At 41.6% G+C, this 18882-nt stretch overlaps 1 protein-coding gene across 1 annotated transcript in view; it reads left to right on the forward strand.

The window, feature by feature from the left end:
* The first annotated feature begins 1030 nt into the window (after window positions 1-1030).
* Dpys (dihydropyrimidinase) overlaps window positions 1031-18882 on the forward strand; it is a 90802-nt gene continuing 72950 nt past the window's right edge. The window contains exons 1-3 of the mRNA XM_008851516.2: window positions 1031-1371; window positions 15043-15201; window positions 17697-17876. Of these exons, the coding sequence (XP_008849738.1) occupies window positions 1108-1371; window positions 15043-15201; window positions 17697-17876 (603 nt within the window). The 5' untranslated portion in view covers window positions 1031-1107. The remainder of the gene's footprint in view (window positions 1372-15042; window positions 15202-17696; window positions 17877-18882) is intronic.

The raw sequence follows: 18882 nt of genomic DNA on the forward strand, positions 1-18882 counted from the left end.
AGGGATCTCCTGCCCCCACTTTCCCAATCTGAAATTACAGGTGGCAGCCACACCCACTGGTACTTACATGGCTTCTGGAGTTCTGAACTCCTTTCCTCACAACTGTGAGGCAAGTGCTTAACCACTGAACCATCCTCCCAGCCCCAATACCCAGTTTTTATTTATTTTAATTTTTATTATTTTCGATTTATTTTATGTATATGGGTGTATTGCCTGCATGTATGTAAGTGCACCCATTTCATGCAATGCCTAAGGTGGTCAGAAGAGGGAGTCAGATCCCTTGGAACTGGAGTTACAGACAGTTGTTAGCCACCATGTGAGTGCTGGGAATGGAACCTGGGTCTTCCGCAAAAGCAGCCAGTGCTCTTAACGGCTGAGTCATCTCTCCAGCCCCTCAATGTCCTGTTTTTACAGTACTGGGGACTGAACCCAGAACTTTGTGCATGGTGAGCAAGCACTCTATTGAGCTACATTCCCTAGCCCAAGCTTCAAATAACTTTTAAAGCTAAAAGCAGACCCTGTAAATCTTACGTGTCATCACTTGAATATTGTGCCATGTGATTTGGTTGTGAAAGGAACGCGATATACTCATGTGTTTGAGCATTTGACCCTCAGCTCTGTCAATAAAACCTGGAGAACTGTTGAGTCCAAATCATGGATTTCAAATAGATGAACTCTTTGTGAACTTTGGGACTCTGAGCCTGCCAGGCACTGTGACAGTAAAAAAGGGTCCAGTTCCAGAGTGTTCTGAGTTGTCACTGGCACCGGGGACAGTGCAGTAGTGCCTGTCCTTATTCTAGACAGAACTTACTAAAGAAACAAAGAACTTAATTTCTTTCTTTTCCCCAAAACACTTTTCTCAGGCAGGAAGGCCCCTGCTTGCAGTCTTGAGATTCCAAGATCCCTCCCCTCTAATAAGCTCCGTGGCCATCTAGACTCAGGGCGACAGAACTGCCCTCTTGGCTGTGCCTGGCCTTTGGTGGCCCAGCCCTCCCCGGGGTGGAGCTGCACCTGTGACCAGAAACCCTTCCAGCCCAGCTGGGGCACAGTTCGTGGGGAACTCAGGGGAGGTAGTGTGCAGCCCTGGGCGGGCAGTGCTACCTGACCATGGCGGTGCCCGGGCGACTCCTTATCCGCGGGGGTCGCGTGGTTAACGATGACTTCTCTCAAGTGGCCGACGTGCTGGTGGAGGACGGCGTGGTGAGGGCCCTGGGACCCGACCTGTTGCAGCCAGGGGACGCGCCCGCAGAGCTGCGGATCGTGGATGCGACGGGCAAACTGGTCCTGCCCGGCGGCATCGACACGCACACGCACATGCAGTTTCCATTCATGGGCTCACGGTCTGTTGACGACTTCTACCAGGGCACTAAGGTACCCAACCCCCACTATCTGGGGTCCCCAGAGGCCCAGTCCCTCACCTGAGCTGCGCCTAGAGAGGGCTAGGGACCCATCAGCGCCCGACCCATAAGCGCCAACCGTGGATGCAAGAGGGCGTCCAGCTGGGATGGAGAGCTTCTAAACTGAGGTCCTGCTGCGTGGCTCTTGTCAGTGGCATAAGCCCAACGTTATTCCTTCCAGGCACCCTCTTCACCTCCCTCAGAGTAATTTGGCAAACAGGGGGTGACCTTTTCCCTTCCCTCCTTTCTCTTGGCCCCATCCCCTGGTATGGGACCCTCTCTTTACCATGACAGTCTGTGGCGGTTCTGTAGGGTCTATATGAGTGTGGCTTGGTTTTGTTTTTTAAAACTAGCCCTCTCAGTCCTCCATCCCAGCCAGGAACAAGTAAAACGTCCTTTCACCTAGAAGGCACTGTTGTGACCCGGGAGACCTGGGTGAACTGGAAACCCATAACGACCATAGGATGCCCAGCCCAGCTCCAGTAGAAATAAGATATCCTGAAGAGGATTTTGGAGGGAAAACATTCCAGGAATGCTCTTCCAGCATTCACCCACACCAGGTGATCCCTCCTACCATCTCCCACCCTTTCGCTCCAGGGAATATAAAAAGTGGATTCTTGCTGCTTAAGTACCTGCCAGTAGTGAAGGTTCAGGAAGTAGTTAAGTCTGGATCCCAGGTTAGGGAGGGTCAGGTTTCTCTAAACAGAGACCTAGAAGCTTAGACCAGTAAAAGTAGTTTCCACAGAGCCCCTAAAAACACCCAGGGGATTGAGCTGGGCAGCTTGATAGGAACAGAAAGCTAAAATTGCACTCCCAACTTGTGACATTCTTGAGTCTTGCTTCTGAACTGTCTTGAGTGAAGTGTCTTCTTCCAAAGGGAAGATACATTCATTCCCTCAAAGCCAAGGTTCTTTACTGGGTGGTGCGTCTTACCCCCTCCCCCCACCCACACACAGACTCTGTCTTAATGTGTGAACCAAGCTTGGCTGCAGAGCCTTGGTATAGACCAACACTCTCCGGTTTACAAGGTGTTTACCTCATTTATGATCCTTACACTCCTCACACCCACCCCTGTCCCCAATCCTCCAAGGCTATTCAAAATGTTTAATAGAAAGGAAAAAGGCATGCAAATTTGACCCAGTGAGAAAGCTCTGGGGCAGGCTGCCTAAAATAACTTGGGAAAGCTTCTTCCTGGCTAATTATTACCAACATCTATCACATCAATAAATATCTTTCTACAGGACAAATTGTTATCTTCTTTCAAAATTGGAGAAATGTATTAGGACTATCTTTTTTTCTCAGAAAACTCATGGACTCAATAAATGAATTTGTCAGCTATTAGGACAGTTCATGATTATAAATAAGTAGAAAAATAATTAAAAGTAAAAAGAAGTATCTCAACACTTACCTTTATACCTTTTGGTGTATTCCTTTATGCTTTTTAATTTTATATATTATGGATTCTTGAGATCATTTTGTGCATATATGTGTGAATGTGTGCACATGTATGCAACTGTGGGGAGATAGAGCTGTGTTTGGAGCTTTATAACCATCTGTTATTTACAGTGTGAGCCTTTTCAGTTATCACAGCCTCCTCACGGACAATGGATTGCTGATGTGGGGCATTGCCTGGAGCACCCCTGTTTCCAAAGCAGAGAGCAGTTGTTCATGACTCTCACAAGCTTCATTCACCTTCTCAAGCTGAGCAGAACTTTCCTTCCCCTTTCCCCACTCAGGTTTGCAGACAGGCAAAGGAGTTGGAATCTTGAGGGAGAGACACTTATTCTCTTTCTTGGGATCAGATGTGTGATTACTGAGGTCCTGGGGCCTGGTTCTTTCTCTTCTACCTGTTCCTTGGACATTCTAAGATTTTTAAAAAATATTTTATTTATTATTTTATGTGTATGTATGTATTGCCTGCATGTAAGTAAGTGTACCTGTGTCATGCAATGCCCATGGAGGACAGAAGAGGCTGTCAGATTCCCTGGAACTGGAGTTACAGACAGTTGTTAGCTGCCATGTGGGTGCTGGGATTTGAACCCAAGTCTTCTGCAGGAACAGTCAGTGTTCTTAAGCGCTGAGCCATCTCTCCAGCCCCAGAAAATGCTTTCTTATTAATGCTCTTAAGTAACATCTGTTCTGTGGAGAACCTGCTGCAAACCAGACACTGTACTAAACTGCTTGTTATCTTCCTACAGTTCTAGGCGCCCATTATCTATTTCTTTTAAACAATTGAAACAAGTTACCTCCCGAAGATGGCACACATAGTGAATGTCCAAGTTAATGGCTTTTCAGAATTCAGCACAGCACGATTCTATCACTAGAGCTCTTACCTATTAGGCTCTGTGCCTTTGGAAAAACATTCAGTATTTAGATTTATCAGCGTGGCCAGTGATGGATGAGAGAGTTGAATAACTTACATGCTAATGTGAGATGGATTTCTTGAAAATAAGACACAGTCATCCTAAGGAAATACAGTCACCCTGCCCTTTACCTTCCTAAAGCTGGAGGGCAGTTAAGGTTATCAAAATAAATACACATCACAGGTATATTTGTAAGGCATCTGTATCTGTGTTTATAACCTCGTCATCTCCAAGGATATAGAAATAGGTGCCTTATGCATAGAAAGCTATAAAGTAAAAATGATGTATCATGCTTTCAGGAGACAGGCCCCAAAAGATTAGACCAATAGCTATTTGCTTTCTACAGTCACAAAGATGATCATTTATAATATCTGACAAACAGAAGGGATATTGTTTGTGGTATTCTATTTATTGATCACTTGATTGTGATAGGGCTCAACTTAAAAGAATGAAATATAGGTCACCTAAAGGTTACATATTTAGTAAATCTAATTCATGTCAGACATTGCTTCAAAGCCTATAATGGATTTACTTAATTACAAGTAAAAGCTTTCCATCTGAGGTAACTAATGGAAATAGAGTTCTGCTTTGAGGAAGTCATATTTCATTTTGTTGTTCTGTACCAGATGTATAGTGGCCTTCCAATAATTCAATATCCATGAGGAAGAACAATGCAATTTCTTAATTCAATGGCTATTGTGAATTCAATAAACCTGAAAAAGTTACATCTCAGCTCTTATTACATTCTATGATAAGAGCATGAACTATGAGAGTTTTTCAAGTTTTCAAATATACGTATTTATATTCAGACATGGGCACAGGTTGGAGTGGGTGGACTCACATTAAAAATCTGATAGACTGAGCAGCTGGCAGCAGCCCATCTTTCTAAAAATTGGGGAAAACATGCACATGCTTTTTTCTCTCTTCTTCCTTTTGTCTTCCTGCTTTCTTTTCTTTTTGTTTTTAAAGGACAAAAAGTTCTCAAAATTATGGAGAAATTATCCGTTTGCTTTGGAACTTCTTGGTGAAATGCCATGAGGATGAGATTACTTCCAAGGCACGTGATTAAGCAGACTTTTACAGTTGTATTTATAGCGCTTTCTCACCTTGTAGAAGAAACCTTGAAATTCCCTTTTTTGTTGCTTGCCAGAGCAGGGCTTCTGTAAAGAGCAGAGTGACTGACTCCTGCCCTCTGTTCATCACTTTCTGCCTTGAGGTTGTCAGCATTTCCCTGTCTGCCAGCATTGGTTGAACAAATAGTTCAATTTGAAAAAAAAAAATGCTATAAGTCATTTTTAAAAGCCAGTGTAAGGGTTGGAGAGATGGCTCAGCAATTAAGAGCACTGGCTGCTCTTGCAGAGGACTCAGGTTCAAATCTCAGCACCCATGTAGTGGATAACAACCATCCTACCTCCAGTTCTAGGGGACATGACCCCCTCTTCTGTCCTCTGAGGGCATTGTATGAAATGGATGCACTTACATAAATGTAGCCAATACACTCATACACATAAAATAAAAATAATAAATAAACATTTTAAAAGCTAATATATACTTATCATTCAGCCCTTAGGAAAATGCTGGAGTACATATAGTCACTCAATACATATTTATGTATATAATATACTGCATTTTTAAAAAGAGAAATATGGAGTAGAGAAAAATAATACTTAAATGATCTATAATTTTAGCATTGTGCTACCTAGTCTCTTGGGTTTTTCTTTTTTAATATCTTCTTTATTTTTATTTTTTATGTGTACGAGTGTATTGTCTGTGTGTACAAGTGTATTGTCTGTGTGTACGTAAGTGCACTCATGTCACATAATGCCCACACAGGTCAAAAGAGGGCGTTAGAACCCCTGAAACTGGAGATATGGATGGTTGTTAGCCACCATGTGGGTGCTGGGATTCAAACCTGGGTCCTCTGCAAGAGTAGCCAGTGTTCTCAACCGCTGAGCCATCTCTCCAGCCCCTTGGATTTTAATTTGTAGGGGAACATACAAATATATTTTTAGTCTACTAGTCTATGTAGATTTAGCCATGTTCATTAAACCTTTGCTTCTATCTTTAAAAGTCATTGGAGCATCCAACGTTGTGACCCATTATCCATGCTGGGATGGTCTCAGTCTTTTCTGTGTAGCCCCTGTAGCTACACTTTGAGCATCAAAGTGTATTTCTGCCTGTCTTCAGACGTCACAATTTGGATGTCCTAGAACCACTTCAAAGTCAGAGCATCACAAACTAAATGTATCTACCCTTCCAAGCTGGACCTGCTCTTCTTCCTGGCTCTCAAGCTTTTGATAGATGCAATCCCATCTTCTCCAAGTTGGGTGCCTTGGTGGTTTCTAAGAGCTTTTTTTTGCTAGTATACAGCAGTGCTATAACAGTCAGCCAGGTAGGTCAACCATTGCCAGATGCTTGATGATTGCCTGGGGAATGGAAATGCCATGCTCGGGCAGTGAGTATTAGACACATTTTAAAGGCGTTCAATACATTCAGACTGTCCCATACTTTATGCTCTTTAATAATTCTCATTTTACAACATCCTGGCCATTGGCGCATACTGGCTTTGAACAAAAAGCGATGCCAATTTAATAGACAAAATAGAATTTTCTATTTTTTAATTATTTATTTTTAACAGACAAAAGAGAATTTTCTAATTTTTAAATGCTCATTTCTTTAATTACCGGGGAAGCTGAACTTTGGAAGTCACATTGTGTTAATGTTTGCCTGTTTCAGCCTGAGCGTTTGTAACTACATGCTTTTCTTAATTGTCTATTTAATGATTATAAAGTTAGCCTTTAGACTGCTCAAAGAAGGAGAAAAATATCACAGAGATTAATGCAGATCTCTTTGGTATTAAATAAGGCTTTGGCCCTATTGAGAGTGCTGTGTATGTTAGGAATCCTCTAAATCCAAGAGTTCCTCCCCTGGTGTTCAGACTTACGCTCCATTGTTTTACTTTCCCTGCTTTTCTCCCTTCATCTGTATTACTTAAGTATTTTCAGTGTTCAGCAAAGGTGGTCTAGAAATTTGGGGAGACCTCCTTTACCCTCTTCTAATTGGGGGCCTGAAAATTAAACTGACAAAAGTTAGATCTGCAAGAGAGATTTTTGTTGTTAAAAAAAAATGTATGTATGTGGGAATTCATAGAAAAATATTCTTCCAGAAACTTAGATTTCAGTGCTTATATGCCATCTGAACAAAAGGAGAGGGAAGGAAGGTACTTACAAGAATGCAAATGACTTCCTAATAAAAGTAGTTGGGGACTCCGTGTACATGCATGGGAAAGCAAATGAGTTTTAGGAAAGATGAATGGACCTTAGGGGAACAGATGACTCTTGCGACAATATCTATTTAGGCATAGTGCAGGCTTGAGACCACAGTGATGAGTCATACATCTCTGGTTGCAAAGATCTTGGAGTGGGTTATTTATAATAATTGAGTTCTTTGGAGTGGCTGTACTTGATGGCAGATGTGACAGAGTAGAAAATACCTATCTTCAAATGTCTAGCTCAAAATAATTTTTATGCTATAATAGTATATTTTGGACACCTAACCACCAATTAAAACCAAACAAACCCAAACTTGAACAACCCTTTCAAGTTGTTCCGTTAACAAATATTTATTGCAAACCCACTATATGCCAGACACTGTGGTTGGTGTTCCAGTTACAGAGATAAAAAATAGTCTTTGTTCTTAAAGGTGGACAGATTACAGGTATATGGACCTATGATTTGATTCTATATAATAATAAACTACATGAAATAGGATTTTTGTTCTAGTAGTCTTAACATTGATGATTGTGACTTTTTTGATTACTATTTGAGGTCAGGAACCTCTGGCACTTCCTGTTTACCAGATCTCAGGTGTAATTGCTTGCATCAGCAGACTGTTTCTGAGCAGGTGATGTGACAGATAATGGAGTGTTGTCCAAGGTCCTGAATTTACCCTACGGCACTTCTTTGAATTCTTCTTACACATCAAGGGACAACCCCAGGGGGGACATTCAGATTTTCAGCTGTAGCTCATGACATCTAACTTGGAAATCACATGTTATAACAAGCGTCATGACCCCCTGGGTGCTGGGGAGTCTTTGTTCTTACATTAAAAACAAAACCCTTAAAAATTAGCTTAAAGTAGACAAAATACCACCTTTCTTTCATTTTTTCCTGATAATACTGGAGATAAACCTAGCACATGCTAGACACGTGCTTTGCCACTGAGCTACAGTCCCAGCTTTCCACCTTTCTTTTTGAACCAAGAATTTCTTCAAGGTACAGAAAGAGAAACAGACAGTACTATAGTTTATTTAGAGCCCTGATGAACATCGGGTGGTGACTTTATATAACACTGAGCATTTGGCATTCAGATGTACCCAGAATCTACATTCCACATTCACACCAAAGATCTAGGAAGCCTCATGATTAGGGCTAGCCAAAATTTGGGGAAATGGGCATTTCTTGTTAACCTGCATCTTACACAACTTTCCCAATTTGTAAATGCAAAAGTTCCTCCCTTCCATTCTCCTTTCAACACTTTAGAGCGCATTTATGTGCCATGCACTGTAATGGGCACAGGGTTTACAGAAATGAAGCAACATCAGTAATCCCATGGGTGGGGTAAAAGTTCCCTGGAGGACTCTTGCATGTGACCAGGGTTAAGAATCAATCACTAGGCTATGTAGACACACAGGCAGAGGAGAGAAGAAACAAGTGACACCTCTCTCTCTCTCTCTCTCTCTCTCTCTCAGGTAGAAAGGGACTCAGTTTCAGAGAGAGAGAGGAGGGGGGAGAGAGAGAGATTGGGCATTGAGAGGGATGAATGGGTTGGGAGGAGGTGGCAATAGGAAACTGAGGAAAGAACTAGAATGGTGAGACCAAGCAGGGCCTTTTAGACTTTGTAGCAGTTGATCTTTCTTCACCTTAAGAGCAAAGAGAAGTTAAGGAAAGCATGGAAGCCGCAGGTCTGGGGCAGTAAGCTTATGGTAGGTGGACCTTCTACTTTCAAGTTGAGTTTCCATTGTTTATTGAGGACTCCCAGGGGACTAAACTGCAACTGCTCAGAGTTGTGTTGCTCTTTTCTTTCCTCTTTCCTTTCCCTTCTTACATCTTCTCTCTTTTTGATATAGTCTGTCTAGTTAGGTTAAGAAAAAAAAAATGACAATACACAAGGCTCAGAGATTCCTGAAGTAGATCAGAGGTGGCCTTGAGGGGTTTTGTTAATGCGCTGGATGTGAAAATTCAGGGAAGAAGAGGGGTAGGTATCAGGCAAGACTCTTAAATATCTGGAACAAAGTTGAATAAATGATGCTATTGATATTTCAGTTTTGTGGGGGTAAGAAGACAAGTGCATGCAGGACATCTTTCCAAAGCTGAAGGTGCTTCTGGAATTTGGACATAAATTGAGATTATAAAACCTGTTTTTATCTATCTCAATGACTATGAGAAAGCTGTCAGCTCTTTGCTCCCTAAGGACTAACTATATTATTAAGTTTCTTTTTTGTTTTACTTGGGTAGAGAAGGTCCTGTGATAGATTTTAGTGAACCAAATGTACACTTTTCAGGATGAGTTTAGACATGGAAAATTGGTGACGCCATAAAATAGAAGATTATGCTTTGGAGCATTTTCAAAGTGGTTTACAACCTGATGTATTCTTCAATAAAATCTTGTGTTATGCAACCTTATGACTCACTATGGGATAGAGTTTTCTCTATGCAAGTTCTATTGCATTTATACTGGAGATGTGATAAGTTCCTTTGTTTCCCAAAGGAGGGTTTTAGATAAACTAAAGACTTTCAAGTAAGACCAGCCGAAGTAATTAGGAGAAGTGATGTATGAGCCAAGATTAGAAAAGGTAAATGCATTCTGTTTGGCTTACTGGCAAGTAAAATAGTAGATTGGAAGTAAAGACAAAGGGAAAAATAGTTTTACAGCCGTAGTTTGTGCTTTCCACTGCTAGGTATCTTGAAGTCATTCCCAGTCTGGGGGGCAGAAGAGGAAGAAAGGAAGGGGAGAAGAAACAAAGAAAGGTTGTGCCTCTCTGTTGTATTTTCTACATCTGATTAATTAGTTAGAAGGAGCAAAACCCCCTAGAGTTGGGATCTTCTTTAGTTTTACAAAAGAAATGGCCCTTTGAACATCACATCTTCAGTCTACTAAGAAGACCATCATCCATAGTTCTGTCTACTTACTTTATATATCATAAACATATACATATATATATGCCTTTGTGTACAAAATAGTTTTCCTTACATACATTATACTTTTTAATAGAAAACTTAGCAGATATTGAAAATAAAATATAACAGAGGAAATTTAAATAACCTTTAATCGTACTGCCTAGAAATCACCACTGTAAGTGTTTATCTGGCCTGAGGACTGTTGTTCTGCTGTGTTGTGTACTTTGAAGCATATTACCTTGACTAGTGCTCTCTGGCCTTGCCTCTCTCCCAGAGCCCATGTAGCATCTGCTACAAGGTGGCTCTCAGTTCTTTCTGCTGTCCATTTGCCTTCGGCATTGTGTTTGTAAATATTATCAAACAGACAAGTACCCAAGCACCTCACACTCAGGATGCCCCACCCTGAACTCAAGCTTCTTGGAAATGCTCCTCTGTACCTTTAGTGCCTATCTTCTTAATCTACCCAGTCAGGTCCCCTGGAACTCCATTTGGTCTCACATTGCTCTGACTTCCTCCTCTGCGCACCATCAATTTGTACGGTCTCAGTGGCCCTGACTCTGCCCTTTACCACATTCTGCAGAGCTGTTCTTTCCCCACATCCCTTCCTCAGAGCCTCCCTTTGTGCCATTTACTTTCCCCAGAAGCACCGGCTCTTAAGTCCAATGGCTCTGGCTCATAAGCTGCCTCTGTCCCACTAACTGCTAGGCAGTGGTCAAATTAAGTAATGAGAGTTCTTTGCTCAGTTTATTCCGCTGTTCAGTCTTGCTGTGGAGATGAGTGAAATATGCCGAACCCCACAGTAGTTCCCAGCACATGGTAAGCACTGGAGCTGTGGGTAATCATTGGGTTATTTTACGTATTTTTAATATTTTTATTTTTATTTTACATATATGAGTGAATTGCCTGCATGTATATAAGTACACCCGTGTCGTGCAATGACCACGGAGGTCAGAAGAGGGTGTTGGATCCCCTGGAACTGGAGTTGTGGACAGTTGTTAGCTGCCATGTGGGTACTGGGAATTGAACCCAGGTAGTCTGCAAGAGCAGCCAGTGCACTTAACTGCTGAGCCATCTCTCCAGTTCCAATCATTGGATTATTTTTACATGGATTGACAATATTTTTAAAAGTATCTACAGCAGACATGTGCAGACTTTTCTTGTCGTTTTTCCCCAAACAATACAGTGTAACAATTGTTAACAAAGCATTTATATTGTATGAGGTAGCATAAGTAATCTAGAGATGTACACAGGAGGATGTGCATACATTATGTACAAACACCCTTGCCATTTTATATAAGAGACTTGGGCATCCACAGATTGATTGATTGAATGAATGATTGATTGATTGATTGATTGATGATCGATTGATTGATTTGGATACATAAGGGGTCCTGGAACCAATTTCCCATGACTACTGGATCTAGTTTCTCCATGTCCAACATGCAGTAGGTTTTTCATAGAGTAAGAACAGAAAGCATATTTTCTCTAGGTCTGTGGACCTAGAAAAGTTCTTTCTTCTAACACTTTAACTAATGGTATGTTCTAGTAGAAAAATGCCCTTCATCCTCATGGGATACCTGTGTTGTATTGGAAAGGTACTTGAAATAGAAGGAAAGTGACAAGATTAATCTCTATTCAAATAAAAATACAAAACCTGAGAATCTTTTTTTCAAGTCTTGTCATTGTCTCAATAGGAATTTCTTGGGAAATGAAAAGATGCATTGTTCTGCATGAATAAGACAATGTTACCTAAAGGTTCAAAGTATAGAATTTTATATTAAAAAGTAAGGCCTTTAAGAACAGAAAGAATTGGAGATGCATAAGTGATTTAAGGAACAATAAAATATTACCTATATTACATAGAGCTAGAGAAAGGATGGAGAATAGAGTGGACATTCCAGGTAGACTGTGGGAATATATGGTGTATCTGGGGTGGGAAGGGTGGCAGGGATGAGGTTTGAAAGCCTGGGAGAGACTCTAGGTGCCTCTGTCCCCTTGTGTTATCACATGACCACATCTCAGGGAATGAGATGGGATGATATATGAAAAGTGGAAACAATTCTTAATTCTAATCAAATGGCACAAAGGCTTAGGATGGGTGTATCGTGAGCTGAAGTTTATACAACCCTTCTCAGGAGAAACACCTCACTAAGGAATCACATTATCCACTGTGCCCCATTTAAATCCCCCTGACTAACTGAGGGATGAGGTGAAACTACTGTCCTCACTCTACAAATGAGGGATCAAAGGACACAGAGGTAAAAAAAACTGCTCAGGGGACCACCACTGGTAAATACAGAATCTGAGCTTTGTGCTAAGGGCCAGTGAGCCCCCAGGGTCCCTGTTCTAACCCACTGGACCACCATTTCTCCATGATTATGTTTGTTTTCTTCATCTACAGTGTTTGAGTACAGCAATTAAAAATACATTAACCACCTTGTGATTTTAGTTTAAATGAAATCAGTTTGAATAATTAGTCAAAGGCGTTTGTTTTAGTAATAGTTTTTAAATTACTTATAATGCAACCTAATGTGCCAGCAGGTATTCTTGAGGGTTGAGGCGGGATGTAGGGAAGTAGGGACCAAGTTTATGAAGATTAAACATTATTCCGGTGGCAATAATAATCATTAAATTTTTAAGATTTTTCAGTTAGCTAGCACAAAATAGTGGCGGATTTATGAAGTAAAGTGTGCCACATGTGTATACATTGTGCAAAGATCAAATCAGGACAATTAGCATTTCTATTCCTCAAATGTTTCACATCGCCTTGTGGAGGGGACCTTCTTTCAGCTATTTTGTAAGCTACAATATAGTTGCTGTGAAGGTCACCCTATTGAGCAATAGAACACCAGAACTATTCCTCCTATTTCATTATAGCTTTGTCCCTTTGGATCAGCTCACTCTCCATTCCTCCTTCCTCTTGACCTTTTGAGTCAAGGGTTCATTTATGAGTGAGAAATCTGCTCTGAAATAAGGGTCTATGGGTAGGTGTGGGGGGCAGACCTGGAGAGAGAAATTCCTAGCCAGGAATCTGCTAAACCAGTCACAGTGAGAGAGGAAAAAGGACCTAAAGCCAGAGCAGTGGAAACAAATAGATCCCACAGATCTAAACCAAAGAAAGATGAGGTGGTTTCAGGGGATAGAGAAGAGGCACACACCCTGTGAGTTTTCCAGGCCACAGGGTTGTTGGAGATACAATTCCCAATGATGGAGCCTGTCCTAGCTAGCTTTCTGTTGCTGTGATAAACACCATGACCAAAAAGCAACATGGGGAGAAAAGAGTTTATTTCATCTTCTATTTCAATGTCATGGTCCATCTTTGAGGGAAGCAAAGGCAGGAACTCAAGACAGGAACCTAGAGGCAGGAGCTGAAGCAGAGTCCATGTAGGAACACTGCTTATTGACTTGCTCCCCATGTCTTGCTCAGTTACTAAGAATATTTTTATTATTCCAAAGAGGCGATTTTGAACACATTTTTTTCCAGAAATAACTTGAAGCAGGTTACATTAAAAAATATATATATACAATGAAGTTTAAGGGTGGAAAAGTAGGGATAAGAAATAAAAGACCAAAGCTGGGGTTGGTGGAACACCTCTTCAATCGCAGCGCTTAGGAGGGAAAGCTGGGCAGAGCTCTGTGAGTCCAAAGCCAGTCCAGTCCACTCAGCTAGCTCCAGGCCAGCTGGGGCCACAGGGAAACTCTGTCTCAAAAACACCAAAAAAGAAAACATTGAAGACCAAAGGATTTGCAAACATGAGGTCAACTTTGGTGGCATAATGAAAGTTTCCATTAGCTCTGTTCTTTTTTTTTTTTTGAAATCCTAACTAGTTTACTGAGCTTGCTAACAGAGTACAGGGTGGGCATTTATTTACAGAAGACAGTGCTCCCCCCCCCCCACCCTCTATGGCTGTGCTGGAAAGTCCACATTCAAATATAGATCCTGTGACTTCCCAACAGTCACACAAAATGGTAAGAGAGGTGCTAATGGCATTCTCAGCTTTTATATCCTTAACCCCTCCCCCACCTGCAGCTAAGGTCGACTGATTGGGTGGGAGGGGTAACTGACTCCCGGCTCAATTTGATGAGCATGGGAAGGAGGTGTGACTGTAGCTTGCCGGCATAGTGGTTGGAGGACACTCCACCCCTTTCTCCAGATCTTCCATTCTTTCCACCAACCTCTTCCACAAGAGCCCTCTTGGAGGGGGTGGTAGGTGTGGAATGATCTTCCTGCCGTTGTGGCAAGACACTGAACTTTTGGGTGTCTGCACCATCTGTTTTTCATGGACTATTGGCCCATTTCAGTGGGATTCCGTCTACACTGAACAGAGGCCAGATCCAGGTGCTCTCGGGCAGTCTGCTGAGATCTCAGCCCCTACACCAATGGAGGCAGATCAGGCACTCTCCCTCCGTTACTTTTCTTATACAGCTCAGACTTACCTGTTCAGTACACAGGGCTAGCCCCTCCCACATCAACCAACAATTAAGAAAGTGCCCACAGACATGCCCTCAAGGCCAGTCTGTTAGAGATAATTCCTCAGTTGAGGTTCCCTTCTCCCAGATGACTCGTTTGTGTCAAGTTGACAAAACTAACCAACACAGAGCCTAATGAAACGAGATTTTTACAATAGTGAATAGAGTATGTTAAAAAGAAAAAAAAATGTTCAAGTTTTTGTCTGCTTTTCTCATTTTGGGGTTTGTTTGTTGTTTGAGACAGGTGTCTTTGTAGCCCAGGTTGGACTCCTACCTCTAGCAACCCCTCTCTGCTTCAGCCTCATAAGTGTTGGGATTATAGACATGAGTCACCACATCCAGCCTGGTTTGGTTTATCTTTACAGTCCTCTTTTCTTTGGAGCAAAGCCATTTTCATCTTATCAGAATTGTCACTCTTTTGCAGAAGCAGTTCCAACAGTTTTAATACTTCAAACTTTAATTTTTATAAATTCTATTCATGTCCCTGTGGGTCTTTTCAAAAGCAGCATATTTGTGCAATTTCCTGGACTCATCAGATTTGTCTAAGTGCTTACAAATGCCTAGCGTTCACAGTGGTAGATGAATTAACTGGAAATGGATGGCTGACTGGCCAAAACCTTCCTATGATTCCAGGCTGCCCTGGCAGGAGGCACCACTATGATCATTGACTTTGCCATCCCTCAGAAAGGCAGCTCCCTCATTGAGGCCTTCAAGACCTGGCGCAGCTGGGCAGACCCCAAAGTCTGCTGCGACTACAGCCTGCATGTGGCGGTAACATGGTGGAGTGACCAGGTAAGGCTGCCAGCTTCCAGTTTGCTCCATTTGGTCCCCTTGCCCTTCCTCTGTATGAAAGCAAGAAGCTGACACTGTCAAAGGCAAAGCCCAGGGACCCTTGGCTGCTCCGAGGGTGACTGGAGAGTGGGAAGGAAGATCTTTCACTGCACATTCTTCTGTTCTGCTGAACTTTGGATACTATGAAGGATTATCAATTTAAAAAGTTAAACTGTAAAGATATCATGTAAAGCACATGCTAAAATCCCTTTATGCTCTTTCACTAGTTCCCTAGTATTTAACACAGGCATTGGCAATGCTTTCAGTGTTTTCTGTAACTTTCAAAGTATTGAGTTTGACTCTAACTCTCAATTCAGCATCCTTGGAATTCCTTCAAATCAGAAGCCTCCATTCCCCTTCTGGCCCCTAGTGATAGGAGAAGGTAGGTGGGAAGGACTCTTTCTATTGTTCTCCATTTACTGTGTCCTGACTTGGGCTCTCCCAGCCCTTTTCTGATGATGTCACCATCTGGGAGCCATTCATAATAGACCTCAAACCACCCTTCTTTGCCTGATAGTTAGTTAGGCCATGAAAAAAGGTAAGATTCAGATAGAAATGACAAATTTGAAAGCCATTAAAATATGCTGATTTCCTCTTCTGATAATTTGTGTGCCTGCCTTGGAGGAAATATTGACTTGAGGCTTAATCTTATTTCTTCATGTTGGGCTTTATTTAGAAATCCTTTTGCCAGAAAGGGCTAATCACAGTAACATTTAAGTAGCTCGTATTCTAATGTCCCTTCCAAATCTGGGCAGTAGGCACTAAGTTAATACAAAGCAAGTAATCAATCTTAAACAGTTCAGAAAACATAATTTCAACTGCTAAAGTTGATTTTTCTCCAAAAACAACATTCTTAGTGATGCATCTGATCTATTTTGTGTCTTTATAGGCAAGTCCATCCTTCTTTCTTTCTTTCCTTCCTTCCTTCCTTCCTTCCTTCCTTCCTTCCTTCCTTCCTTCCTTCCTTCCTTCCTTTCCTCCTTCCCTTCCTTCCTTTCCTCCCTCTCTTATTTTATGAGACAGAGCAAAAGCAATGCTGTTAGCCCTTATTCCTTTAATATGCAGAGATCCCTAAATGCAGATTCAATTCAGTTGTTATAAACAAGTCCCACAAATGTAATGGCCCACACAACAGAAAGTTATTGTCTCTGAAGGTTAGAAGTCCAAGGCCAAAATGTCTGCAGGGTTGGTTTTTCCTAAGGGCTTCTTTGAACAGAGTTCGGTCTTACGCCTTTCTAGAAGCTTCTAGCTATCTGGTGAGTCTTCCATGCTCCTTGTCTTGCAGAAGCATCATTCCAACTTTTGTTTGAGTCTCCCCGGGTGCATGCCTGTATCTCTGTTTCCTCTTTTTCAAGACTACCAATCATCAGGGATTAGCAGGGACACCAGTAACTTACTCATAACTAGTGACATCTACAGTGAGCCTATTTCCAAATAAAGGGTTATGACTTTAACATATGAATTTCGGGGACACAGGTCAATTCATCATAGTGGGCAAGGACATCTGCACCGCTATATTTGATAGAGAGAGGGTCTTGCTATGTAGTCCCAGGCTGGCCTTGAGCCTGTTTTGCCCACACCTCTGAGTGGTGGGATTACAGGTGTCCACAACCACGCCAAGCTTTGCACTTTTTGTTTACTAAGAAAGTTTAGCTTCTTTGTCTGTGTATTTTCTCCATGAATTGTTGGAATTGTTGGTGATATTTTCCACCTCAACTGTTAAGGTTTTTCTTTACCTTAGTGGGTGGGGGATGTTCTCCTTTTCTATAATTTTATGGGTGTACATAGTTGTTTGGATATTTTAAAGAATAAACCAATTAGTGAATATTTCTCAAAGAAAGTAGGTTCTTGCTATATTCTTAGCTTTTAGCAAAAGAAACCTAGTCTTTTAAAACTCCATGGCTAGAGTCTAGGCACTCTTCTCTGATACACAAGTCCACCTGTCCGCCCATCCACCTATGGGTCCACTAGTACCTAACATGTACTAAGAATTGGGTATACAGTGGGCACAGATTTCATTCGCAATCAGTGTGGGCTTGGAGGCAGGTGTAGGCTCGGAGGCTTTTGCTTCCTCAGGCAAACCTGGGTTCATCCACATCTACTCCCTCTGGGAAGTCACCCTGCAGCTTTTAGATGTGAGCCCCAGACTTTGAAGCACATAAGATTTGATTCCTTCTAGATTCTCAGTTGCTACTGTTGCTGCCCAACAAATTGGAAGATAGATGAAGAGAATTTTATATTCAAGAATAGAAATGAAGTACTTTGGGGAACTTTTTCATGATTTAAAATATCATAGCAGCAGCACTTTGTCAGGTGACACGGGAGAAAGATTTAATTGCATGTTTCTGAACTAAACGGATGCCCTTATTTTTCTTATTTCTTTTCTGAATGTAGTATTTTGGAGAATGCTGAAATTATCATGTAAAGAGTGACATGATGTTTCCATTCTCCTTTAGGTTAAAGAAGAAATGAAAATCCTTGCCCAAGATAAAGGTGTTAACTCTTTCAAGATGTTCATGGCCTACAAAGATCTATACATGATACGAGATGAGGAGATGTATGCAGCCTTCTCACAGTGCAAAGAAATTGGAGCTATTGCTCAGGTGCATGCAGAAAATGGAGACTTAATTGCAGAGGTGAGCATTTGCATTCTAACCCTCCCACAGAAATGGAAATAGCTGTCACTTAAGGCACAGACAGTTGGCCCTAAGAAAGTGTACTTTCAGCACATTGCCTTGAAGAAATCCTGACACGTACTGTCTGGTGGCTGGAAAAGAACTCAGTTTATTTGGTTGCTCTTCTTGTATTTGGTCAGCAGGTATACACACATGGGTAAGGGTTTCCCCCCTTTCAAACCAGCTACCTATATTCGATTTCAAATGTGTGCTATTATAAAATTGCGAATCACTTTATTAGTATCCCTCAACATCAGTTTGTTTTCTGGGTTTTCAGTGGCTTGGGCTGCTGGTATTGAATGCTAACCTGTGGCCACCAGTGAGCTCTGATGAATTAAGCAGTGTATTAGGTGGTATTTTAAAGCCCTACGCTTTTCAGGAACTGGGTGGTATTAAAATGTGCTCTGGAGAAATCTAGAAGATATTTATTTCTCATGTTAGTCCCATTACTAATGCCTGAAGGGGACACCCTCTGTGAGATTTAAAGAGCTGTCTCTAACCCTTTATATTAGCTGATTGTTTTTTCTTTCCCTAGGCTTAGCTCCCATTAAAGAGAGATTTCAGCTCAGTGGCCAGGAGGCAGAGGGAAGAATGAGCTGTAGAATTAAACAGGCCAGAGTTTAAATCTGATGTTCCACTTCCTCACTGTGTGACACCGGCAAGCCTTTTTATAAGTCTTGACTTCCATCCCTTTTTGTTTTTTGAAAGAAAAAAATAAAACTTTGAGGAGGGAGAATAACTGATCTAATATCATAAGTAGATTGGTTTGGGGGAGCCAATAAAGGCTATGATTCAGTAGAAAAAATAAAACAAATTACACAATAAATTACAAGGAGCTACTTCAACAATGATCCGGAGTAGTCTGCTTTATTTTGTTTTACCTCAACAAATATGTTACATCTGCAGTATGGGCAGTCCTCATATTCTCTCTCTCTCTCTCTCTCTCTCTCTCTCTCTCTCTCTCTCT

The sequence above is a fragment of the Nannospalax galili genome, unplaced genomic scaffold (assembly GCF_000622305.1).
Source record: "Nannospalax galili isolate Female #2095 unplaced genomic scaffold, S.galili_v1.0 scaffold284, whole genome shotgun sequence".
NCBI lineage: Eukaryota > Metazoa > Chordata > Mammalia > Rodentia > Spalacidae > Nannospalax > Nannospalax galili.